This window comes from Mus pahari, chromosome 16 (genome assembly GCF_900095145.1).
Source record: "Mus pahari chromosome 16, PAHARI_EIJ_v1.1, whole genome shotgun sequence".
Lineage (NCBI taxonomy): Eukaryota > Metazoa > Chordata > Mammalia > Rodentia > Muridae > Mus > Mus pahari.
The window spans coordinates 21,324,525-21,352,404 of NC_034605.1; the positions used below are offsets into that span (position 1 = coordinate 21,324,525).

The 27,880-nt window shown below is 39.8% G+C and overlaps 1 protein-coding gene across 1 annotated transcript in view; it reads right to left on the reverse strand.

The window, feature by feature from the left end:
- Rala (RAS like proto-oncogene A) overlaps positions 1-27,880 on the reverse strand; it is a 57,545-nt gene that overhangs the window by 6,161 nt on the left and 23,504 nt on the right. The window contains exons 2-4 of the mRNA XM_021215390.1: positions 9,567-9,716; positions 6,058-6,266; positions 1,727-1,901 (exon numbers count right to left, since the gene is read on the reverse strand). Coding sequence (XP_021071049.1) covers positions 1,727-1,901; positions 6,058-6,266; positions 9,567-9,680 — 498 coding nt within the window. The 5' untranslated portion in view covers positions 9,681-9,716. The remainder of the gene's footprint in view (positions 1-1,726; positions 1,902-6,057; positions 6,267-9,566; positions 9,717-27,880) is intronic.

Below are 27,880 nucleotides of genomic sequence, written 5' to 3' on the forward strand. Positions count from 1 at the left end.
TTAGAATCTGAAGTGCTGGGTCACGATTTTGATAGATAATGACCACATTGCCCTTCTATAAATATGAGGCTTTTTGTACATTTCTTGCCAAGAATATACTTCCATTATTTCTAATGAGATAGGTTAAAAAATATGACATTACCTTTTTAAACAGTACATTTGTTTTTATAAGTAAGACGAAAGTCCTTTTTAAGTTTAAGGCCATGTCCATTTTTTTTTCTGGTAATGCATTTGGACTCAGCATCCAGCACTCTTGCTGTCTGTCTGTCTGTCTTCTCACTATCCTGTGAGTGTCTGATCCCACCCGGCATGCTTCTGAGGTCAGCTGACTAGACATGGCTGGGACAGCATGGCTCATCTCTGTGCACTGCCTAGTCACTAGTCACTGACTAGTGTACTGCCTCTGTTTGCCTCTTTTTCCCTTTCCCCTTCTTCCCAGTCACTTTTAGTATGTTCACAAGTTTCTTAGGACAATTAGGAAGAAAGATAAACCTATGCTTTGAAAACTCCCTCACATTGAATATGAAAATACATTTTATAAGAACTTTAAAAATATTTAATATAACCTTACAGAAAACCAGTACGGTATACAGAAAGAAAAACTGTGGGACTCACTGTGTCCAAGTACCAAGTCTGACCACATTACTAAAAAATTTAATCATGACAACATGGTCATAATATCTATTACAAATGAACAGAAAGAACCTCTGATTTTTTTTTTAACCTCATGATGCTTTCTGCCTCAATTTTTTTCTTTTCTTATGTGTGTGTGTTTCTTCTTAAGACATGTTCTCATTGTGACTATGTAGTCTAGGCTGGCCTTAACCTCACAGACCAGCCTGCTTCTTCTTCCACTGTTGGGATTAAAGGTAAATGTTACTATGGCTGACCAACCTTATGCTTCCTGAATCAGTATTATGGACCTCTAAGTATAAGCAGACTGGACTGCAAAAACTGGATGCCATCCAGAGCAATGTGAGCGTTCTAGAAATGCATATTCCCATTCTAGAACAAATGGAGCAAAATCCTTAGTGGTGAGCCTTAAGGCTGTGTGCTTGCTAGGATTCAGGGACAACTGGCTGCAGAGTGGGTTTAAGGGGTTCCTCTAGACACCCCACTGGGAGTCTCCAAGCACCAGAGCCATCTCAGGCCTGAAGATAATCTCCCCTAATCCTGGAAAGGGTTCAGTCCAGAAGGCACCCTCCCTTCAGGCATCAGTCAGAGCAAGCACATACAGTGCTGGCACGTTAGGATCTAGAGAGCTTCTTTTACACACTATACAATGCCATTAAAAATGAAGGCAGTGAGTGGGATGAGGAGTGCTACTGATGACTTAAAAAAAGTACGTTTGTCTGTAGTGTCTGATCTGAGAAGGCCCAAGACAAGGTGAGTTTCTACTGTCTTACTTAAACATTTACAGATGATACACTCAGTCTGTCGGGGCTGGTGAAATGGCTCTGTGGGTAAAGGTGCTTGCCACCAGCCCAAGGACTTGAGTTTAATCCATGGTGGGAGGAGAGAAGGGACTGTCCTCTGACTTCCACAAGTGTGCTATGGCTCCCTCCCATCCTCAATAAATAAAAGCAAACTAAAAACAACAACAAACAAACAAACAAGCAAACGAAATCACTGTATTAAACTTTAGTTTGGATACTAGAGTCTAGATAAAGTAGGGTAACAGGGCCTTTACATACACTGCACAGTAACAATGAGAACAACAATTTACCTTGTCAACATTGGCGCGCGTTTTAGCAGACGTCTCCACATAGTTAACGTTCCACTGGTCGGCTCTGTTTTTTGCCTCTTCTACAGAAACCTGCCTTTTATCTTCTAAATCTGACTTGTTACCAACCAGGAGAAATGGAACATTCTCATCTTCTTTTACTCTTAAAATCTGCTCCCTACATAAGTAAAAGCAAACAAGAAAGTATTAACACAATGCCTATACATTAAAAATCACAAAATAGAGACTGGAGCAGTGGCTCAGCTGTCGAGAGCATGTGCCACTCTTGCCTCCGGAGGATCCAGGTTCAGTTTCCAGCACTTGCATGATGGTTCACAAGCATTCCTAATGCCAGCTCCAATGCCCTCTTCTGATCTCTGTGGGGACCAGGCACACTTATGGTGCACATAGCCACATGCCGGCCAAAAAGACTCATACATATAAAACAAGTAAACAAAGCCCTCAGAATAACAACTAGCCATCTGCAATCAGAATTTATTTACAAGCATGGTTCTACATAGTACCAAGTTCATCGGTTACCTGCCAACAGCTAATTTAGATATCTATTCCCTTAAGTAAGGATAGAAAACCACAGCAACGTAGGAAACACAAGCATGGCGGTAGCAGAAAAGCCGTGAGGACAGGCTCCAGAGCAGAGACACGGCTTTCCTCGGTTGCTATTGTAAGTGTGGGCACATTTCATGCATCAGCAACTCACCTACCACTTACTAGCGATATCCAAACTGGTATCTTCTATTATTATTCTAGTGTTTTCTTTTCAGTGTGGGACGCCAGGCAAATGTTCTGACACCGAGTCCCATTCTCACCCTGACACTCGCATTTGCGAACAGCATCTTTCAGCACTTAGCTTCCTGACCTTCCAACAGGCTGTGTGGACTCTGACGATCCTTATGTGATGAGGAGCTTGAAAGATTCGCGGAACATGACTGAGTCTCTCAGTTGTTTCTTTGGGACATTTTTCTCTTAATTAAACTGAGATTATGGAAGAATCTTTCAGAGATAGATAGCGCTACTCTTATTACATTCCAAAGGTCCCTCCCACACAGGACAGAGATTTCCGAAGATACCTCTTGTATACAAAGATGTTATGTGTTACAAGGTATCTCCGATTGTAAAGACTCTGCTCTTCCTAGTCATGTGATTCTGAGCAAGATGGTTTTTTGCCTCACCTTCCTCATATGTAAGGTGGATTGACAATGCGATACACTGTTGCTGTGAGGATTAAAAGTGAATGTTTCTAACTGTGTGTGGTACACAGTCACTCATAGAGTGAGTCACAGGTGGTCTTATTACTGGAGCAAGATGGTTAGCTAGCTTGTATATTTATTTTAAGGTTGTAAGATTGAATCCCAGGCCTTGTGCACACTATGAAAGAGCTACATAATGCGTTTTAAATACTCTCACACTATGTCAGGTGGTATATCATACAAGGGCTTTTGAATATATTTCTTAGTGATTCATTTTTAATATTTTATGCTCTTTTACTATGCTTAATTTTGTATGTTTTGAAACAATTTAGTATTCAACATTAGATATAGGATCCTCAGTTATGAATAGTATTAAATATTCATTAATGATATTTTTTAGGGTATGAAAGGATATAAATATAAAAGTTGAACAAATTTTTTATATATTATTTGATTCTCAAAATACTCAATATTAATGTTTGATATATAAATGCATTTAAATAACAAAAAAAATTTAAGAAAAAAAGAAAAAATTAACACTAAAAAAATTTAATTTAAAAAATAAAGAAAGAAGGAAAGAGCCATTCTTACTGAGCTATGCACTCAATTCCTTTCATTCTTGAGAGAAGTCTCAGTAAGTTGCCAGCGTGGCCTGGCCTTAAATTTGTAACCCTTTTGCCTCAGTATCACAGAGAACTTGAGTTACAAGTATCTGAAAACATGTTTTGGCTTTTTCACTTTCAAAATGAAGAAACATGGGCTGTCTGAATAGCTCAGCTGGTAGAGGCGCCTGTGGCCACAGCTGGCCACCTGAGCTCATTCTCTGGGACCCATATGCAGAAGAGCATGGAGTCCCACAATTTGTCCTGCGACATATGTACATACACTAAATAAATAAACAAATAAATGCAATTAAACATTTAAAATAAGAAACAAAATAAATATCTTAGAGTATCTTGCTATCATAGACATGCCATACCTTTGAAATTATTAAGACATGCAGAAATTATATGAAGACAAACATTTGCAGAATTTTGGCCCATCACATTTGTTACCAGGGTTGGTAACAACAAAATTTCTATTACTCTTTTCTTTTGAGAGGCAGAGTCTCATGGTTCCAGGTCGCACATTTACTCTGCAACAAGGATGCCCATGTGCCACCCCCACTGCTGGGCTTACTGTTACATGCTAGGTTACGTTCATAGTCCAGTTCAGGTTCAGATTCAGACATTACTATACAAATTTTAAAATATGAAAATTCCTTTAAAACCTGGCCCAATTTTATTTCTGAAATAAGGAAAGGTAGCTCCAAAAAGTTCAAAGTTCTACAGAAAGTTCACAGTTCTCAAATCCGGTGTAGATTAGCCACATGTTGTACTGTTATATGATCATAAATGATGCATGTGGGAAAGAAATGGGTTCTTGAGAAAGACTTTTTCCTGGTAAGAAAAAAAATATGTAAGTTCAGTAAAAAAGTTTGGTAAGTGTGGAGCTGGAGAGATAGCTGGGAGGGTCAGAGCACTTGCTGTTCTCCCAGAGGGCCATGGCTCTACTCCCATACACTTAGTAGCTAAAAACTGGAACTTCAGCTTTAGGGAATCCACTACCCTCTTCTGGCTTCTGCGGTGCATAGACATACAAGCAGGCAAAACACCCACACACAATTAAAAAAGTGTGGTATGGTAAGTGTGATGCTAGTGTCATAGCAAACACATTTAAGGAGCTGGGGAAGCAATGGTCTGCCTTGGTGGCAGATGAGCAGGAAGGGTGAAGGCTGGAAGTATTCAGGGATAGCTCTGGTGCTAACTAACTTTCAGGTGAATCATGCAAGGTAGCGTCTGTTACCAGTCAGTGTTTCAAACTGACTTTCTTGGTGCTGATGAGTCACTGGGGCTGCTCTTTATGGGAAGGAAACTGCACTGGAGGTACACAGAGGAGCAACGAATTACCCTGACTTCCCAGTCAACCATAGCTGTAGAAAAACAAATTCTATTCCATTACCAACAGCAATGCCTGCTTCATAATAAACCCTTTGGTATCTTCTGGAGGAATGAAATGGCATGTATTAGCACTTATATAATTTTCTATGTCTCGCCATTTACAAGTTTCCAGGATCAGGATCTGTCATCCACTATGCAGTATTACATGTGAAATTCTTTTACAGAAACCAACAGACTTGATCTTATAAATCAGTTCATCTTGTGCATTTTCTCAACCACATGCCTTTGTTTGGGGGTGGGGGTGGGGGGCAAGACTGTTCTCTAAGATTCTTTAGAGCTCCCAAGTTCCAAGTCTGTAAGTGTTCCAACACCTAAATATCGTCTTTTCTCCGAGGGTCATCTTTTTATAATGTTCCCCAATGCCTTCCTTCCCTTTCTGGATCTTCTATAATGATCACTTCCTACTTTACCCTCCGGGGTTTGTACCATGCCTTATACTTACAACTAGGCTATGCAACCTCTGATTAGAGGATGTATTAGTCAGGGTTCTCTGAGTACATCACATGCTTCTCCTGTGCCTTGCATGACAGAACTCCTATCACAGATACAAAACTCTGTAAGGAAAGAACATCTTGTATGATGAACTGAGTACTTGCAAGATTGCTTCAGAGACTGTTCACGCTGAGAGCTCTAAGATAGACAGTGATGTCATCTCTTCTAAGCCAAACCCATGTCAAACTCCAATTAGGTACACAGTGTGTATTGTAGTACAAAGTCAAATGTGCTAGTATACAGTGATTCACTTTATAAATTTAGTCGGTAAGATTATTATGTTATAATTTATATCATAAAGAGGATGACACAAGACTGAGAAACTGACTACTACAGAAGATGTGGAGCATCACTGTGGTCCCTACACCACAATAGGAGACATGCTTTACTCTGAAACACTTTATAAAGCATAAAGGTTCTCTGGGCACTTGAAACTACAATGTGGCCAGCACCTGGACAACTGTAAGACCTGAAGGAATATACATGTGTATACCCACAGGGGCCAGAATCACACTCTGACACTCAAGTGGAAGGACACTCTTCAAGACAGTAACGATTAACGAGCAAGCTTCAGTCATCCACTGTTTCTGGAAAGAGCTGTTGTGTGTTTACATGAGATTAGGCTCAGCCATACCTGAAGTCCGCTGTAGCTGCGAAGGACTCCATCTCTGTGATAGAGAAGACACAGAGAAACCCCTCCCCACTTCGGAAGTAGTTGTCTCTAATTGCGGCATAGTCCTCCTGCCCTGCTGTGTCTAAGATGTCGATCTGTACCTCTTCTCCATCCAGTACTACCTTCTTCCTGTAGCTGTCTGCTTTGGTAGGTTCATAGTCCTCTACAAACTACAAAACACACACATAAAAAAAATCCATTTTTAAAAATTATTTTTACTTTTAAAAACGTCTTATTTAGACATCACTACTCTTTACATGTTTTCAACAAATAGTAAAAACTGTATAAATTTTCATTTTAGATTACTGGTCAGATGTTTTATCTGCAAAAAGACTGGGTTGAAGTCTTACTTCCAGGCTGCTTACAGCTTGAAATTAGTGCATTTTCAATCTAAAAATACTATACATACAAAACACATTACACATATATTCTTTTTATCAAATTTAGAATACCACTCTAGATGACTTTAAATAAACAAGATTTTGGTTCTAAAACTGTGGAAATAACTTATAAGCCAATATTTAGATAAATACCTCTATGCTTTTCTCCAAAAGGTGACAAGTTTTAGTACAAGGGGAGACCACGCTCTAGAAACCTTAACCTTTCAGACCAAGATGGTCTGATCTTACAACAGCGTCATCCTCACTCCATTATTATGTAAACACACACACACACACACACACACACACACACACACTCACACACACACGTACATTCTCTTTTACACACACACTCTCTCTCTCTCACACACACTCATACACACACACTCACACACACATACGCACACTCTCACACATACATAGTGTAGGCTTTTAATCAATATTTTCATTATTTGCTTAATGCTTATGTAAGTTACTAGAATCTACCTTTGACAGCAGGGACCCTGAACTACTACATACTCAGTTCTATACATACTAAGTCTAGGACAGCAAATAGTACACAGTAGAGCAGTAGTTCTAAATCTTCCTAAGGCTGTGACCCCTGAACACAGTTCCTCATGTTGTGGTGATGCCCAACCATACCATTATTTTTGTTGCTATCTCATAACTGTAAGTTTGCTACTGTTATGAACTGTAATATAAATACCTGTGTTTTCTGAAGGTCTTAGGAGACCCACAGGTTGAGAATCACAGTGGTCAACAGTCAACATTACCTATAACATAATGTTTTAATAACTGTAAGATTTTCCAACATTCTACCATTACTTGTTCTAACACTGTGCTTAGCCAGCCAGCCATTGAAAATTAAAAAGCTAATGGAGGCTGGAGAGATGGTCCAGCAGTTAAGAGCATGGGCTGCCCTTTTAGAGGATCCAAGTTTAATTCCCAGCACCCACATGGCACCTCATAACTGTCTATAGCTCTAATTCTAGGAGATCTGACACCTTTATACAGACATCCTTGTACTCAAAACACTAACCAATGAACATGAAATAAAAATAAATAAATCAACACAACACTGAGAACCCCACCATTCCATGGGTGTGAAACCAATGCAATGCCTCTGCTGAAGTCTGTGACCAGTATCACTTCTGACTGTATAACAGCATGGGAAATATCTCTGCAAACCTCTTCAAGGAATTCTCTTGAAAAAACAAAAAAGAAAGAAAGAAAGAAAGAAAGAAAGAAAGAAAGAAAGAAAGAGAAAAAAAGAAAGAGAGAGAGAGAGAGAGAGAGAGAGAGAGAGAGAGNAGAGAGAGAGAGAGAGAGAGAAAGAAAGAAAGAAAGAAAGAAAGAAAGAAAGAAAGAAAGAAAGAAAGAAAGAAAGAAAGAAAGAAAGAAAGATTCTCAGGATGGGCCTGGATGTCGCAGGAATGACAAGAATTCTATATAAACTGAAGTACGGTGAAACAATAACCACCATTCTCTCACCACTAGTTTCAGGGTGCTGACAGCTTCACCACATGGGGTACGGGCAGACAGAAAACCATCCCACTACTTACAGAATGCCCGAGGTTTGGTCTCCACAGTAGACAGCAATGAACAGAGGGTGTGTGAATGAGGATCCCTAGGAGCTCTTAGCTGGGATGCTAGTCTGGTGTTTGCCAACAGGCAGGTACCAACTGGACCTCCCCAATGCCACAGTGTAGCTGAAATCACACTCAGGCTGGGGCTGCACTCTGCCACAGGAACTGGTACGTTTAGGTCACCTGCCCTACCAGCAGGGCTGGTTCTATAGAGGATCAGACCAGCTGTCTAATCAATCTGGGAGCAGAAGTGAACCAGACCCTTCCCCAGTTCAGTTCCTTTTCTCTGCCCTCAGCTATCCTCCCATGCTGCAAGTCGGACTCCACTGTCCTAGGTGTAGGAGCTGTCGCCATGGATGGGCCATGTGGACATACAGTCTACAGCCAAGCTTTTATTTAATGCAAATGGTTTCTGTTTCTACCTAGAAACAGTGCCCCCATGTAATGTTACTTAGCCTTTTGATTATGAAAAGAGAACCAACTCTCTGTTAGTACTAAGGAGGGATCTAGCTAGGTGTCAGGGCACCTGATTCCCAGAGCCATCAGGCTGGACACCAATGTCAGGATCCATTTTGGTGGTTGGTTTTCAACACAAACTCAGTGTGGGGGGGGGTCAGGTGACAACCCACATTTCCACCTGTTCTTGGGCTCTTTTGGACATGCTGGCACCAGATCAGGAGGAGCTGGTGCAAGTTGGGCAGATAGGTCCACTGTAGCCCCATCTCCATGAACATGCTTATCTCTGTGTTTGAAGAGCCATCTTCCTCAGCCTGCAAGGGTCTGACTGGCCATCCAAAGATGACCTCTATTTTCTTCTTTTGTGTTTTGATAAACACTGAAGAAGCCAGAACTATTCCACTTCTCGAGAGGAAACTCCAGGACTGGCTTATTTGATGTTGTGGAGCATTTTACTGCTTTTAGTACATAATAAGTAATCAACTGCTTTGTACACTTGTTTTCAGCTGTCATTTAGGCGAGCACTGTAATTACAGCTACTAGAGTAAAATCTCTTACCTATTTTAGGAAAGTTAAAACATGAATGTTCTTAGTTTGGCTTCCTTATTGGCAGGAAAGGGACTAGTGATGGGCATGGTGGCTCAGGCCTGCAATCTCATATGTGGGAAGCTGAGGCAGACAAACTGCGCTGAGCTTGTGAGTGAGACCCTGTCTCAAATCCCAACCTAAAAAAGGGAGGAAAGGGCTAATACAAAGGTCAGTTTGAGAGAAGACTAGATAAGAAATAAACAGTATAGAATATGCAAAAGAACAAGCAATTTAGTACTGCTTCTGCCCCCTCCCAATTTTTTTTTAGCCTGGGGTCTAGAGACTGGCTTGTGAGTTTTTTACTTGTAAAATTAAGTAGGTACTGATGGCTCTCAACTTAAAACAGAGAAGGTATTAGGAGCTTCAAGGAGTTAAAGAATCCTACCAAATACCACTGCAACTAAGGTAGAGGATACACAGTTGAAGCTTAACCTTTATTCAAGTGAGGTTGGGCACTTACCTCATCATACATGAACTGCAGAGTCAGGGCAGACTTGCCCACACCACCACTGCCCACCATGATGACTTTGTGTAAGGCCAAAGAATTCTGACCCTTGGGCTTGTTTGCAGCCATCCTGTCTTCCAGAGTCCTCAGAGGATTAAGAAGAATCTAAGACAAATGGAACAGTATAATCTTTAGAATTCTGAACGAGGGAAGAAATAATGTCCTTAGAGCTCAAGACACTAGCTCTCATTCTGCAGTGACTGTAAATAGATAGTAACCAGAGTGCACACTCTTAGAGGGAGGATCATCCATCAAAGGATGCCACAGCAATGAGGCAAGCCAATGATTCAAGGGCATTTCACTTCTAACAGATTCTATAATGAGTTCTGACCAAATGTAAAAATTCCCAGGGAAACCCACAAGCTGATAATAGGGGGCATTAGTTACACTGGAGTATTGAGAACAGGCTACATTAAATCATCATTTGTTTTCATGTTAATTCATATGCTCAGAGCTTGAAGAAACATTCCTCCTAAGTTCAGTAGGAAACAAAGACGGCCATTTGCATTAAGGGCATCCTCAGAAATACGTGCTTGGAAGAAACCTCATCCAACAACTGTTAACAGACTTATAAATCAGATCCCAGCAGCGCATAATTCAACAATCATGCAATGGGGACATCTGTGGTTTTTGGAATAATCAATACAACTTGACTGCTTCAATGTAGCATGCCCTCTGTTTCCGTAGAACACTCTTTTGTTTTAATATATTAAGGCTCTCCATGTGGAGTCTAGACTCTTGTAGATGCTGTAGTGGTGATGTGGGCACACAGTTGCCTACGGCCAGGGTACCAGGCTTTAGGAGGAAAGCATGCTGCAAAGTCACAGCAAACACAGTCATGGGGAGGCTCGAGCAAGGACCTTGTGGTTAGGCAATCAACGGGTTATGACTCCATCCTCAGTATCTCCTCCACATTTTGTAACAGCTTTGCTTAGCAGCAGTTCACAGACCTATCTCTGTCTGCCCACCTCCCTGTGCTGTGTCTCAGCTCAAACAAAACGTCACTGGTTTCCTTCTGTAGATGGTCTTCTCTGACTTCTACCTTTGCCATCAGATTTCCTGGTTACCCAGCTCCCTCTTCTCAGTTTTGGGGTCCCAGTCTCACTCGAAGCACTCAATATAAATTGAGCTTTCTTTTCCTCTGTGTTCCTAAGTAGCAGCTGATACTTTTCTTTTAAAACCCTCATCACGTTTTAAAACAACTGAGTGTGTAGTTGTTAATAGGTTTTCTCACGTATGATATGCCAGAAGTCACTTGATTACAGGGCCACTATGTCTATTCGGTTTTCACCTCATTATTATAGCATAAGAGTGAGTGTGTTATGTGTACATATGCTTGTGCATACGCATACACAATGTCAGAATGTAGGCATACACATGCCTCATTAGACATGTAAAGAATCAAAATTGGGTTACCAGGTTGCTTTGGCCTAGTAGGGAAACAAAGCAGAGAACGTGTAGTAAACCAAAGATTTGCACCTCAGTGGCTATCAGGAAGTGAAGACAGGAAGAACAGGGATGGGGGTTTCAACATTCCTGTCAAGGGCATGCCCCAAATGACCTGACCTCCTTCCACTAGGTCACACCTCCTAAACATTCTGCCATGGCCCAACAGTACCACAAATTAGCAATCAAGCTTTCAATGTTAGAGATCCAAACTATAATAACCAGTCCAGATATTGTTTTATATGGTAAATATGTAAAGTCACTTAGTACCAGAACATTAGATGTACATTAAAAAAAGAAAATTCCACTAGTCCTAAGTACAATGAAAAAAACAAACAAACAAACCTGTGTGTGTGTGTGTGTGTGTGTGTGTGTGTGTGTTGGAGGGTAACGGGATGATTCATTTAACAGATAATCAAGACATAGGTTTCTGAAGATGTGACCTCTGAGAGCTGAAGTTCATGAAAGTTGCAGCCAATTCTAAGGGCAGAACATTTCAGACATCAGGAATACAGGGCACAGTGAACATAAAACATGAAGGGGTTGGCATGTTCTGAGAACTAGAAAAAGGCTGGCGATGCGATGCCTGGTAAGAAACCTGGAAGCAGCATGTCACAGGACTGAAAGGAAGGCAGAGAGAGACAGGATCACAAGAGGCAATGAAAGTCACGTCAAAGTGTCTGGATTTCACAATACGTGTACCAGAAGACTGCACATGGTCTAAGTAGGAACATGCCATAGTTTCACTTGAGCTTTTAAAAAGATCACCACGACTGGTATGTGGAGACCTGGTGGCACAGTGTAGAGCTGAAAAGAGTTGGAAAAACCTGGTGGGACATGTCTGTTATTCTTGTACTTGGAAGTGAAGACAGGAGACTCACTCAGTAGTTCAAAGTCATGCTTGGCTACACTGGAGCTCAAGGTTAGCCTGAACTACAGGGGACCCTCTATCATCCCCATCCCCTTTTCCCCCAAACAAAAAGACTTGAAAATTCAGGGGTTGATCTTAGCTTTCTGTACATACAAGGCAGAAGAGAGGCATGGGCTGCAATGGCAGGCAGCAGCCGCCACTCTAGCAGTGCTGGTTCTGCTCTCTGAACTATTCTCTGACACCAATACTATGTATACTAGAGACAGCATTTCCTAAGCATTATGTGCCAGGCATGGTTTTGAGTTCACTGTACATAGTAACTCAGTATAGTTCATCTATGGGCAACCCTAAGGTGTATGTACTACTTTAATTTCCTGTAACAGATGAGTTGCAAGAGTTGCAAAGGTGTGGCATGCTCCAAGTAAGACAGCCTGGCCTTTGCAATGACCTTGTTGTGTAAGGCATTTGCAAGAACAAGTGATGGGCATGCTGGTTTGACTAGGTGGAAGAAAACAAAACAAACTTCTAAGTTTTGGGCATAAATATCTGAATGTGTATTAATACTATTGCCAAAAATGGAGCAAGCCTAGGAAGATATAGGTCTGGAAAAGACATCTCAAGCACTACTTGGGTATGTCATCTAACTCAGGTTTTAAAATATGGAATTGGAGGTCAATCCACAGTTCAAGGAAAGGGTAGAAACAAAGACATAAATTTAAATAACATTTTTCAGAATCACAAAACTGAACAAGATGGAAATAGAAATGAGAAGGCAAGAGAGGTAAGAGCCCAGAGATAACTCAACAGGCTAGCCAACTTGACTCCTGTAGGGTCAAAGATACAATTAGACAACAGGCAAACGGAGAACAGAGATCTCTGGGATCTCTGGGATAGTTCTAGTGGGTATGGGAAGACTCAAGATCAAGGAAGTAAGAATGTGGTAAGTTGAGGAAAAAGTACAGAAATTGATTTTCACTTTGAAGATGGGAAAATGGAGACCTTCTGTTACCAGGAACAAAGTTTGTCATTTAGTTGCCTTTTTGTATTGGTAAAGTAGGGTCTGTATGGTAATCATCAAAAATGGGATAAATACGACAATGTAGAAAAAGGCCAACTCTAGTATCTAAGTCTTCTAATGGGACTCAGAATACAAGAGCGGGGACATCTCTTCCAATGTAATGTGAGATAAGGCCAGGAAATTAAGAGTACAAGTGAGGACCACAGATGGACTTAGTCATTTCCTCAGCTAATTGTTTCTACATTTCCTCAGTGGAATATGATCACACAAGATAGAGAGAATGCAAAAGTGAGCTTGGCTTGTTGATCAATAGAATAGAATAGAATAGAATAGAATAGAATAGAATAGAATAGAATATGCAGAAACAGACCTAAATAATACCGTGATCCTGTGCAACAAAGGGTGAGAATCATATGCAAGGATGAGAGCAATTCAATGAATGATGTTAGGACTTTTGGTAAATCATCCCGAAAAGAAGAAACAGCCAAGTTTATTACACTACATAGCCAAATAAGTCAAAGACTGAGATGAATCAGACAAAAACACAGGATTACTTTCACAATCTTAGTATGGGGAAGTAAAAATATAAAACTGTGGAAGATCTCTGTTAACTCATTTTTACAGATGAAAGATACATTTTTAGGCTGGTCATGGCAGAAGGTGCTACAGTCTCAGCACTGAGGACATGAGGTAGGTGTACTGCAGCCTGGGCTCTATAACAAGACCTCGTCTTAACATACTAGTAGCAGTAATAGTTATAATAATAGTTTCCCCATGTAAAAGTTACTGTATGTAAAATCAATGTAGGAAACTGTAGAAAATGAAATGCAATGGTTCTAAAAGGCTTAAGAGAAATACAACAAAAACTATATTGGAATATCATTTCACTCATCAGATACAGTTTTTCCCAAAGTCCAACAAACTTAGTTCCTTTGACCTATTTTTTGTATGGCCAATGAATCAAAAGTGTTATGCTTTTGAAGGACTGTAAACAAACCAAGTCATGAATTTGCAACAGAGAATGTAGCCTGGAAATCTAAAATAGTACTGGCACGTTACAGAAAATGCTTGCTTATATGAAACCAGGCTACTCTGTGTCTTCTTAGGTCCACACTGGACCCAAGTCCATAGGACACGGTGGCTTTGTGTAGGCTCAGGAGCAGATCTGGATACAGTACGAAAATCTGCCTCCATCTCAGACCCCAGTGGGCTCTACCTCCAAACCTGCCTGCCCCAGTTGCTCTAGATGTAAGAGACCCTGCTCCAGTGGCTGGCCTTGGCTAGATTCCCTTGAGATACCTCAAAGCCACCCAGCCAGCCACCTTGTCTTGTGATTCCAGTTTGGTAGGCCAAAACATTAAAAGACAACCAACACCCCAAATCCAGATGTTCACATCCCACTGTAAAAAGACAATAAACGAAGACAACATGCCCTACTCCAATCACCACTTTCAAAGTAATGTCCCCTACCTGAGATGAAAGATGAAATTTAAGACACAGAATTCAAAAGAACAGTTATAAACATGTTCAGCTAGTTTAAAGCATTTAAAGAGGCACAAATACGTGAACTTTTAAATTAAAACAAGGCAGTAAAGAGAACACAAGTAAATAGCCCAGTGAAATAAGGAGTTCAAACAAGAGAAACATGAAAGAAAACTCAGACTGAATTGAAACAAAAATAGAAAATTAAGTTGAATAAAAAATTCAGTGGACCCATTTGGTACAGTTGCCTACTGTTTATTGAAAAGCTGGGGAGCAGGTTTACTCCTATTCCATATTTGGCAATTGATACATATTTGATAATAGCAAATAAATGTAAACAATCAATAAACTACTAACTAATGTTGTCTTAAGAGGTCTTGCTTCTTTTATAGTAAAATGGTATCTCATATATGTCATAATATCTCCTGAAATTGTCTACATATGAATTCTTGAGTTGTTTAAGTCCACATCTAAGAGAATATACATAACATCAAGCTTCAGATGGTCCTATCTGAACTGTNCAGTCCTGAGCTTGCTGATGTAGTCTTATTTCTACTTCTACCTTGTTATTCTCATCAGTTGCATGTCTCTTTTATGAGAGTCTTTCTCAGAATAAAATTCTGTCTGCCATGCCAAAAAAAAAAAAAAAAAAATTCAGTGGAATGCCTTGGTAACAGAATGGATCACACAGAAGACAGAATATTTATTTAGGGCTTTAGGGGATATAGAAACTAAATAATTCAATTAAAGAAAATGATAAAAAAATACACTAATAGAATATGGATGAATTCTGAGATACTATGAAAACCAAATTTATGAATTATGGGCATAAAAGGAGATGAATTCCAGGCTAAAGGTACAATTAACATTTTTTAATAAAATAATACAAAAAAAAATTCCCAAATCTAAAGAAAGAGATACCCACCCAGGTAGAAAAGGCTTACAGAACACCAAAAATAAAGCAGGAAGTAAACTGTCCATCTGTAATAGTTAAAACAAACAAACAAAATCCAAATACTAAAGTAAGGTACTGAAAAGCTGTAAGAGAGAAAGGCAAAGTCATATATGAAGGTGGAGCCATAAAAATAACAGCTAAGTATTTGATGAAAACTTTTAAAGTCAAAAGAGTTTAGAAAGACATATACCAAGTTCTGAAGATAATTAAATTAAAATTGAAGGAGAAATAAAACTTTCTGTGAAATAAATGACCACTCAGCTAGCTCTACAAAGGATCTAGGACAATACTTTGGAGTGAAGAAAGGGATAAACATACCCAAGATGGCAGAGAAAAAATAAATAATACTAAGATTAGTAATCCAAAAAGATCTGAGAAAACAATACAAAGTGAAAAGTATGAATACACATTTCAATTCTATGGATATTAATGGTCTCAATTCCCTAATTAAAAAATACAGACTAGCAGAGTGGGTTAGAAAGCAAGAATCATCTTTTGGCAGTCTCTCAGAAATACACCTCTGGGTGAAAAGATGGAAGAAGATACTTCAAGAACATAGATCTAGGAATCATGCAGACATAATTATTCTATTATCAGGCAAAATAGGCTTTAACACTATTTAGAAGTGATAAAGGTCATTTCATACTTATTAAGGGAACAATTCATCAAGCAAACAGTACAATTCTATGCACCAAACAGAGGTGCGCATATAAAACCTCAGATTAACCCAAGTATAGTTGCAGTGGGAGATTCAATATTTTACTGTCACCAATAGATAGGTCACCTGGACAAGAGGAGGGAGGGTGCAGGAGAGGGAAAACAGGAGGGGGATGGGAGTGGAGGAAAAGGCAGGATGAGGGTGGACAGAACATTTCACTTAACCATTGAAAAATACACATACCTTTGCAAAAGCTCAGAGAACCGTTTTCAAAACTGTTAGAACATAAAACAAGCATTGGCAAAGAGAAATATTGAGACAGCTAGGTGGTGATGGTGGTGTACGCCTTCAATCCCAGCAATTGGGAGGCAGAGCAGGTTGATCTCTCTGAATTCAAGGCTAAGCTGGTCTATAGAGTGAGTTCCAGAACAACCAAACCCCTCCCTGACCCCCCACAATTGGAGTAACATCCTATTTTCTACATGATATCATCGACAAGAGAAACCACGCACAACAGTACTCGAACTTGGAAACTAAACAACACTGGAAACTAAACAACACACTATTGGATAACAAATGGATCATGCAGAAACTAAAAAATTTTCTAGAACTGAATAAAAATGAAAACATAACATGCCAAAATCTCTGTGATACAATAAAGGCAGTCCTAAGAGCAAATGATACACCTTAAGGCCTTGGAAAAAGAACAAACCCTCAAACTAGTATATGGGGAGAAATAATTAAAACTGGAGCAGAAATTAGAGAAACAAAAACAAAAAATTGCAAAGAATGAATGAAATAAAGAGATGGCTGTTTAAAAGATAAACTGCTAAACCCCTTACCTAAATTATCCAAAAATTAACTAATAAAATTAGAAATAAACACATTACAATAAAAACCAAAGAAATTCAGAAATTTATCAGGATGTATTAAAAGTCCTATATTCCACTAACATGGAAAGTCTAAAAGAAATGGATCAATTTCTAGATGCATTAAACCCACCAAAATTAAACAAAATGGGAATAATTTAAGCAAATCCATAACCAGCAATGAGATTGAAACAATAATAAAAGGTCTCCCAACTAAAACAGTTCCAAGAAACAGATGAATTTATTACAGAATTTTGAGCCATTCAAAACAGAATATCAGTACCATTCAAATTACTCAATAAAAGAGAAAAAGGAGGAATGCTCCAAAATCCTTCTTACGAACCCAGCAGTACTGTGATATCAAACCTAGCAAAGATAGAACCACAACAAAATGAGATTAGAGACCAATCTCCCTATGAACACAGATGCAGAAATCCTCAGTAATGTTCTGGCAAACACGATTCAAGATCCCATCAAAAGGTAATCCATCATGATCCATTTGCCTTCATTTTAGAGATGCATGCATATAAATTCATAAATGGCACTTAAATTCATAAATATCATTTAAAGGTACTCAAAGAAAGACATCACATGACATCACATCTGTACCAACATGGTGGCTCATAGCCATCTGAGACTCCATTTTCAGGAGATCTGATGCCCTCTGTGGGCATCAGGAACACAGATGGGCAAAATACTCATATACCTAAGAATAAATACATCTCTTAAAAATAACCTGTACTGTCTGCATGTATAAAAGACACTAGAAGATGGAAAACAATTGGTTTTGGGCATGAGCAGTAAGTTGCAATATATCAATATATACAGAAAAAGTCCTTCATGATCAAAGTCAAGGAGAGCCTAAGGATGGAGGGAGCACACCTCAATATAATAAAGCAATGGCAAACCTACAGCCAACACCATATTAAATGCAGAGGCACTTCTGCTCAGACCCTGAATAAGAAAAGAGTGTTTACTCTCTTCACTCATATTCAGTACAGTTTCTGTAGCTAGGGCAGTGAGTTAAAAGAAATACTAAAAGAAATAAAAGTTGAAAGTGAAGAATTCAAAGTATCCCTAATTGTAGATTCTATGATTCTATACAGAAAAGACACCAGAGACTCCGCTGAACAGCTCTTAAATGCTAGTAAACACTATCACCAAAGTGGCAGGACATACATGTTCTGGGAATGACCAACTGCTTTCTGATTGGACTTAGAGCAAGCTCCACAAGGTGGAGCTCATGCCTGGCACAGTACTAGGGCAAGAACCTGTGGTCACAGGTTAGGTCCTAAGAGAGAACCTATTATTATTTTGCTAAATGACATACTATTAAACTTACTTCTTATGAGTTATTGTTATACACATAAATCAGTCTACTTCGGCAGAGAATCTTCTTTTAGCAGCAGAGATAAACACAAAGGTCTACAAGCAGTCAGCATGGAGAGAACAAGAGTGTACAGTGCTCAGATAAGACAGACAAAACCTCAGCATAGAGGGGAGACGTGATCATCAAGTCCCAGCCTACCCCAGTTGAAAAGCTGTTGGCAGACAAAGCATCCGTTTTTCCTTAGGGTTGTGGGCCATGAGAGGCTACCCATGTCCTAGGAGATGGCCTCACATCCATAAACTTACTGGTAGAGCCGAGCAAACTCAGGGGTTGTTGTTACTTAAAGAACATGTGAAGTTGGGAAAGAACACAGGGACAGGGAAGCGGGAGTGGGCTTGATGAGAATACATTGTCGGAGCTGGGATGAAAGCCGAGCAGTTAAAAGCACTTGCTGCTCTCCCAGAAACCTGGGCTCAGTTATCTGTACCAACGTGGTGGCTCACAGCCATCTGAGACTCCATTTTCAGGAGATCTGATGCCCTCTGTGGGCATCAGGAACACAGATGGGCAAAATACTCATATACCTAAGAATAAATACATCTCTTAAAAATAACCTGTACTGTCTGCATGTATAAAAGACACTAGAAGATGGAAAACAATTGGTTTTGGGCATGAGCAGTAAGTTGCATAGTGTTTGTTAGTCTAGGCTTTTTTGTTTACTGTTATATCAAAATTAAAAACTTTGATCAAAATAAAATAAGCAATTTAACCATGTTTCAATGATCCAGCTTAAAAAAATTAGTAGGATGCCTAAGGTCCTGGGTTCATTCCTCAGCACCAAAACAGACAACCAACCAACCAAACCATAGCCCACAAGTAGTGAATTGGTCAACTGAACAAGACTGATACCAAGTATCAACCAAACGTACATTCATATATTTTAAATTTGTTTGTTATGTAAATTTATATGGTGTGTGTGTGTGTGTGTGTGTGTGTGTGTGTGTGTGTGGTTGCACTATGTGGAGGTCAGGTAATAATTTTGTGTATTCTATTCTCTCCATCAAGAGGTTCAGAGGTTCAGGTAGACAGGTTTTCATAGCAAGTACCTTTGCCTCCTGAAGTTCTTGCCCCTCAAACTGTATGCTAAAGAAATACTGGGAAAGGTTGGTTACTATACAATAATTAGAAAATGAAATATTGCTACTACTATTAAGAAAAGGCCTCTTGGAACATCCAAATGGGATATCTCTATCAAGGGCCCCCACCCAGACCTTTATGGCTCAGGAACCACTTTAGAAGGAGGCAGAAAGAGTAAGAATCAAAGGGAACGAGGGACAAGAAAACAAGCCCCTCCAAATCAACCTAAGCAAAGCTCACGTGACTCAGAGACAGAGGCAGCAAGCCCAGGGCCTGCACAGCTCTGCACCTCTGTGTACATGTTAGGGTTGACTGCTTTGAGTTTTAGTGTATGTATAAGTTCCTATGTATGAACTTGTGGGTCTCTAATTCTTGTGCCTTCTCTCAAGCTCTTTTCCTTCTGTTTGTTTTGTCCAAATCCCGTATGATAGTCTTTGTTTATTTGTTGTATTTTATTATTAACCCTTAGAATCCTGTTTGCTTTCTAATGACAGAGGGAAAGGGAGTGGATCTGGATGGAAGGAGATGTGGGGAGGTGACGGGAGCAGCAGAAGGAGAGGAAACTGTATTTAGGATATATTGTGTGAGGGGGAAAAAATCTATTTTCAATAAGGGGTGGGGGTTGTTCTCACTTTGCAGTTCAAACTGGCCTGGAATTTACAATTCTCCTGCCTCAGCCTTCTAAGTACTAGAATTACAAGCATGCAAAGTCATGAAACATGAAACATTTTAAAATAAGCATCTAATTATAGCTTCTGGTTTACAAACAGTTGAGAGTCAAGGCAGAGTTAGTGTTCTCTTTATACAGTGGCTTCTTTGCTATCTTGAGTTAAGACTTCATATGGCCATACTTTTCCCAAAACCAAACCCCATACCGATACACATTTATTGTGAAAGTCAGGTACTGTCTTAAGGACATACTGCCTTAAGGGCATACTGATTAGACAATGCTTTCAAAATTACTTCCCAAAATAATTTCTAGATACCAAGAATTTAAAACTGAAGATCAACTCTCCAGCCACAAAGATTCTCTTTGTGCCAATGAATCCTGCCCTCTTACAGATCATCCAATGAACCACTACTCTGAGGAACTGTGGCCAAACAGTCAATTCTTTTTAAGGAACAATGAGGAGGAATGGGGAGGAAAGTCAGGGAGGGGACATAAGACAGCAAACTTTAAGTTGTGTTAATACTACTTCTGTTCATCCAGTCAGGTCAGCATCTTGGTAGCACTGTAAGATGCACACTGTATCTAACGTGTCCCCACAGGCTCATTTCCAAGAGCTTTCTTCTAGTCCTAGCATTGGTGCTGGTCCCATGCAGCACACGCAAGCACTCCTATAATCTGTGCTTTTTCTCTCTCAACACATTTTCATGATTTTAAATATAAGAGGGAAGGTCTGGAGAGATGCCTCAGAAGTGGAGAGCAGTTGTTCTTGCAGAGGACTCAGGTTCCATCTACAGCACCCACATGGCAGGTTACAGCCATCCCTAACTCCAGTTCCAGGAAATTCTTACGTCTTCCCAGGGGCACCAGGAACATATGTACACAAGGCACTTACATGCATGAAAGCAAAGCATTCATACACAGAAAAAAAAATCTAAAATCAAGTTATTAAAAAAAAAAAATCATAGCTGGGCCATGGTAGTGCACATCTTTAATCACAGCACTGGGGAGGCAGAGGCAGGCATATCTCTGTGAGTTTGAGGCCAGCCTGGCCTACAGAGTGAGTTTCAGGATACCCAGAACTACAGAGAGACCCTGTCTCTAAAATTAAAAGGAAAAAACAAACTACCAACAGACCCAATGAAAAAATTCATATAGTCAATACAAGTCAAAAAGAAAATGGTATTAGATAAAATTCCTATCTTCAAGTAAGAAAGACACATGATCATTGTCTTTTTTTGATCTAAGTTACTTTATTTCAAGAAAAGTACTTCATTGCTACTTCATAACTGTAATTTTCTTACTGTTATGGATCATAATATAAATATTTGATTGAGAACTACTGTGGCAGAATTAAATCCCGAACTAACCCAGGGTCAAGGCAGGATGACCTGATTGGCTTTCTACACTACAAGACCTAGCTTACTCTGAAGCAGGACTGGCCAGAATGTGACTTAACAGTTTCTTCCTGAGAGGGATTTAGAACACACCTTAGCAGCAGTGGAGCTCAAGAAGACAAAGGCTTGTTTCAGTAGGTACTTTAACAGCCACATTCCATCCCCAGGAAATCAGCATGCAGCTCTTACAGCACCTTTCTCTTCCCCAGTTCTCCTGATCATGAATCAGTCCCTGCTCATAACTAACCCCAAGTGAGTCAGGCTTGACTCAAAGGGCTTGAAAAGAAGATAATAAAAGATTAAAGCTCTTTCTTTGTTATTTTACAAGAGTTCAACCCGAGAAACTACAAGCGAGAAAAGATGAAGCCTGGGTTTGCTTAATTCAAGTATAATAAATTGTTAAGCCTAAATATAGCTGTTACTATCATAAACTGAAGGAATATTCAGAAGTAAGAAAGATCAAGTAATGTGGAATTTTGGTTTGCATGTTACATTTCAGTCAACAGGACACCACTATAATGAAGTATGGGGCTAAATAAAGAAGACACAGGAGAATAAGGGGTTTGTCTTTGACCCTCAGAAAAGTCTGCAGACTAAGGACAATGTCAAAGGGACTACAGAGCTCTGCAAATGAATTCTGCCTGCATTGTAATGAAAAGTAAAGCTACCTTGTAAAAAAGGGAATCTTGACCACAGGCTAAGATAATTCCTTAGTACCATTTTTCCTTACTCTTTTCTCATCTTTTTAAAAATGAGGTTCCTTAATTTTTTTTTTCTTAATTGAATATTTTGTTTACATTTCAAATGGTATCCCCTTTCCTGGTTTCCCCTCTGCAAACCCCCTATCCCATTCCACCTTACCCTGCTTAAATGAGGGTGCTCCTCCACCCACCTACCCACTCCTGCCTCTCCGCCCTAGCATTCCTCTACTCTGGGGCATGAAGCCTTTATACGACCAAGGGCCTCCCCTCCCACTGATGCCAGATAAGGCCCCTTCAGCTCCTTCAGTCTTTCCCCTAACTCCTCCACTGGGGTCCCTGTGCTCAGTCTTATGGTTGGCTGTAAGCCTCCGCATCTGTATTGGTCAGGCTCTGGCAGAGCCTCTCAGGAGACAGCTATATCAATATCCTGTCAGCAAACACTTCATGGCATCTGCAAAAGTGTCTGGGTTTGGTGTCTGCATGTGGGATGGATCCCCAGGTGGAGAAGTGGATGGCCTTTCTTTCAGCCTCTGCTCCACTCTTTGTCCCTGCATTTCCTTTAGGCAGGAGCAATTTGGGGTTAAAATTTTGGAGATAGGTAGGTGGCCCTATCTCTCAACTGGGGGTGGAAGAGAGAATGCCTAATCTCTGGCTATGGTCTTGAGAGGTTCTCCCTCCCATTTGTGGGGTATTTCAACTAATGTCATCCCCGTGGGGTCTTGGGAGGCTCTTGCTTTCCTGGCATCTGGAACTTTCTGGCTGCTACCCCCAGTTCCCTAACCTCATTGCTACACACCTCTGTTCAATTTCCTAACCCTCTGTACATCCCCTCCATCTCCTTCTATACATGATTCTGCTCCTCTTTTCCCCCTCCTCCTCCTCCTCTCTTCTGCCCAAGTCCCTCCCACTCTCTACTTCCCTTGAATATATTGTTCCCCCTTCTAAGTAGGAATTAAGCATTCACTCTTTGGTCTTCCTCTTGAGCTTCATGTGGTCTGTGAGTTGTATTGTGGGTATTCCATACTCTTTGCCTAATATCCACTTATCAGTGAGTACATACTATGCATGTTCTTTTGTGACTGAGTTACCTCATGCAGGATATTTTCTAGTTACATTCATTTGCCTGTGAATTTCATGAACTCATTAATAGCTGAGTAGTAATCCATTGTGTAAATGTACAACATTTTCTGTATTCATTCTTCTGTTGAGGGACATCTGGGTTGCTTCCAGCTTCTGGCTATTATAAATATGGCTGCTATAAACATAGTGGAACATGTGTCCTTAATTACATATTGGAGCATCTTCTGGGTATATGCCCAGGAATGGCATAGCTGGGTCCTCGGGTAGTACCACCAGACTGATTAAGAGATATTAAGGAATAGTGATTGTTGCTTCCTGTTATTTTTGTTGTTAGAAGAGGGATTGTGTTTGTGTGGCTATCTTTTGTGTTTTTTGAAAGAATATTATGTTCTTGCTTTTTCTTGGGTGTAGTTTCCATCCTTATGTTGGGAGCTTTCTATCCACTATCCTTTGTAGGGCTGGATTTGTGGAGAGATATTGTATAAATATGGTTCTGTAGTGGAATATTTTGGCTTTTCCATCTACGGTAATTGAGAGTTTTGCTGGATATAGTAGCCCAGGCTGGCTGGCATTTGTGTTCTCTTACGGTCTGTATGAGATCTGCCCAGGATCTTCTGGCTTTCATAGTCTCTGGTGAGAAGTCTGATGTAATTCTGATATGTCTGTCTTTATATGTTACTTGAACTTTTTCCCTTACTGCTTTTAATATTCTTTGTTTTGTGCATTTGGTGTGACAGAAGGAATTTCTTTTCTGGTCCAATCTATTTGGAGTTCTGTAGGCTTCTTGTATGTTTATGGGCATCTCTTTCTTTAGATTAGGGAAGTTTTCTTCTATAACTTTGTTGAAGCTATGTACTGGCCCTCTAAGTGGGAATCTACCCTCTCTTCTATACCTATTATCCTTAGGTTTGGTCTTCCCATTTTGCTTTTTGTTTTCTTTCATTGCTGTGTCAATGTTTTCTATAGTATCTTCTGCACCTGAATTCTCTCTTCTCTTGTATTCTGTTGGTGATGCTTGCATCTATGACTCTTGATCTCTTTCCTAGGTTTTCTATCTCCAGGGTTGTCTCCCTTTGTGATTTCTTTATTGTTTCTATTTCCATTTTTAGATCCCGGATGGTTTTGTTCAAATCCTTCACCTGTTCAGCTATACTTTCCTATAATTCTTTAAGGGATTTTTGTGTTTCCTTTTTAGGAGCTTATATCTGTTTACCTGTGTTCTCCTGTGTTTCTTTAAGGGAGTTATTTATGTCCTTCTTAAAGTCCTCTATCAACATCATGAGATGTGATTTTAAACTAGTCTTGCTCTTCCAGTATGCTTTCTGGGCTTGCTGTGGTGGGAGAATTGTGTTCTGATGAAGCCAAGTAGCCTTGGTTTCTGTTGCTTATTTTCTTGCATTTGCCTCTTGCCATCTGGTTACCTGTGGTGTTAGCTGGTCTTGCTGTCTCTGACTGCAGCTTGTCCCTCCTATAAGCCTGTGTGTCAGCACTCCTGGGAGACCAGCTCTCTCTTGGCGGGATTTGGGTAGGGAGAGCTGTGGCACAGGGTCAGCTCCAGACGTAGATGGAAACTGGAAGGCCTCTTTTCTCTTTCATTCCCCACCTCTTAAATGCTATATGTTAACCCTGATGATTATGCAATTACTGCTAATGAAATATTTGGGGATAATTTGGGGACATTTGGGTCAACTATCAAAATGGATTTGTAGACAGCTAAATACTGATATCAAAAATAAGCTCTGTTAGGACTGACATGACTCAGAATACTCTAATTTACAATTCAATATTTTCCAATATTATGTCTAGATGGGAAAAGAAAACCTTATCAAAACTTGTTCTACCTACTGTGGCTTTATGTATACTTTAGAAGTTTACTTGCATAGGTTTACTAAAATACATTATATAGAAAGTAAACTGCACACAGTCACACATTTGGACATTATAATCCCTTCGTTCCCCCACTCTTCTCTTCTCCATAGACCTGATTTTCTGGTAACAGATTAGTGAAGGATTTTCCAGACTTACATAAAAAGGAAATTATGTAATATATACGGCTTCCTTTTAAATTGACTTCTTAAAAATTAAAGAAGCTAATGAAAATTAATTGCTTGCCTGGCAAGCATGAATATGCAGAAACCAACAAACAAAACATAAAAACTTCATATATTCATGGGACAATATACATTGTTGTTTGGCTTCTTCCATTCAGCATAATTTTGAGAGCCATGCTGTTGCTTGTATCAATAGTTCATTTCCTTTTATTGCTAAGTAATACTGTGCAGTGTGGATATACTGCAATTCCTTAACCATTCACTTTCTGATGGGCATCTCTATTGTTTACAGCTTTCAATATTTGTTGATAAAGGGACAAAGGGCAATGAAGCAAAGATAAGCTTTTCAAAAGTGATGCTTATATCCATTTGTAAAAATTAACATATCACCATATCTCATACCAGATAAACAAGTAACTCTAAATGGGCCATTCTAAATATAAAAACTAAACCACAAATCTGGAAGAAAGCATAGGAGGAGGCATGTGACTCTGATTTAGGTAATAACTACTAACACCAAAAGCAAAATCCATAAAGATCAAATGGATGAAGTCACAAAACTGTGCTCCTGAAAGTACAATTAACAAAGTAACAAAGATAAGCTACAGAATGGGAGATGATTTTTACAATTAGGAAAATTTACTGAGGAAAAGACAAGAAATGTGCAGATTTTGTCTTATTAGCAAAATCTTTCTAGTTTATTACTGTAAAAACTGGAACGAACTGCCTGTTAGCACTCATCAAAGAATTAAACAGCAAAAATGGGGCAGAAGACAGAACTCACTGAATTTCTTATTCTATATCCACATTTTTAATGATTTCCAAGATGACCACTTTAATGCACATTTGCTATTCAGTCAGTGATAACAAAGCAATTATTTTGTGGTCCACACAACTTAATCAGAATCTTTTTAGTTAAAATATTTGGGGTGCTGTAGAGGTGGTTCAGTGAGTAAATGTTTGCTGTCTAACCCTGGGGACCTGAGTTTGAATCCCCATCAACCATATAAAAGTCAAGCAGGGCTGTCACTGTAGCAAGCCTGAAACCATAGCATTTGCAGAAGGACAGGTGGATGTTAATGAGATATGTTTTTTTCTACTTGGGTAAAGTGAATGTTCCCATAATGGTAGGAAAGGCTATTTAAAGAGTTGATTTGCACAGCCTTCCCCTCCTCCTGCCTGTTTCCAGGTGGTAAATTCCTCAATAGTTTCCCAGCATTTTAGAGGGGATTTCTACAGTGCTTCTCATCATGGTATCAGGATTTCCTGGTGCAGAGCTGTCTGTTTTAGTTCATTTAGTACACTTTCTGTAAAGGATACTACACACACACACACACACACACACACACACACACACACGAAACAACTCTAAGAAACTACCTTGAAGAATAATTTATTAACAGTAATAAAACTGAGTTGTATCCCAGGAGCCCTTCTGAGAATTCGTCATTAGAGTCCAGCATGTGGCTCAGCACTAAGGGATTGCCCAGCACGTGGAAGGCTCTGGGTAAGGCTACAATGCCATTTTCCCAATTCCCCACTCTGGTTCCTGACAAACCCCAACTGGAGGGCTAGGCAGAGGAGGTAGGACCAGCAAATTAAGGCCCATGAGTCAGACTGCTCCTAGGTTGTACCTGTGTATGGAGGACACATGAAGCTGTCTGTGCTAGCTTTCATAGGGCTGGTCCCCAAAATGTCCGCCCCAATAAGTCAGAATTGTTAGAGATAATACTCCTAAGTTAAGCCAATTTTCATGCAATTTCCTTAATGAATACAAGTTTATCGATTTTATAAAATTTTAGAGAAGGCCTGACTACAATGGAATTCTATTTTCTGATATGGCAATCTCTATAAAGCCTTTCTCTTTATATAGGTAACTGGAAACTTACAAGTTTAAGGTGGTCTGAAAAGCCCTCACAAGCTCATGTCTGAATATTTGGCCTCCATTTGGTGGACTGTATAGGAAGGATTAGAAGGTGTGGCTTTGACGAATGTATGAGACTGGGGTCAGGTTTTGAAATTTCAACTCCTGCCATTTCCAGAGCACCCTCTCTGCCTCCTGCTTGCAGATCCAGATATGAGCTCTCAGCTGTCGCTGCCAACATGCTTTTGCTCAGTCATCATGGCCTTTAGCCCTCTGAAATTTTAAGCCATTAAGCATACTTTCTCTTCTAAGTTGTCTTCATTATGGTGTTTTATGTCAGCAACAGAAAACAGAAATTGGTACCAAGAAGTGGTATTGCTGTGACGGACTTGACCACGTGCTTTTCCTAGATATATGCTAAGACTTTGAGACTTTGGCCTAGAAAAGTGGTCAAATGCTATAAACAGAGCTTAGTGGGCCATCAGAGTAGAAGCTTGGAAGACAGTAGTACCAAGGGCAAAATGGACTGTAGAGGCCCAGCCAGCTTAGGTCTCAGAGGGGAATGATATTAACTGGACTAGAAACCATTTTTGTGACAGTCTGACAATATCTGATGTGCCTTCTGTCCCTCTCTTAGGAATCTGACCGAGGCTAAATTGAAAAGTAATGGACTCATTTCTTTGGCAGAGGAGATTTCAAGACAACCTAATGCTGTCACACAGTCATTGGTCATTACTTTTAAG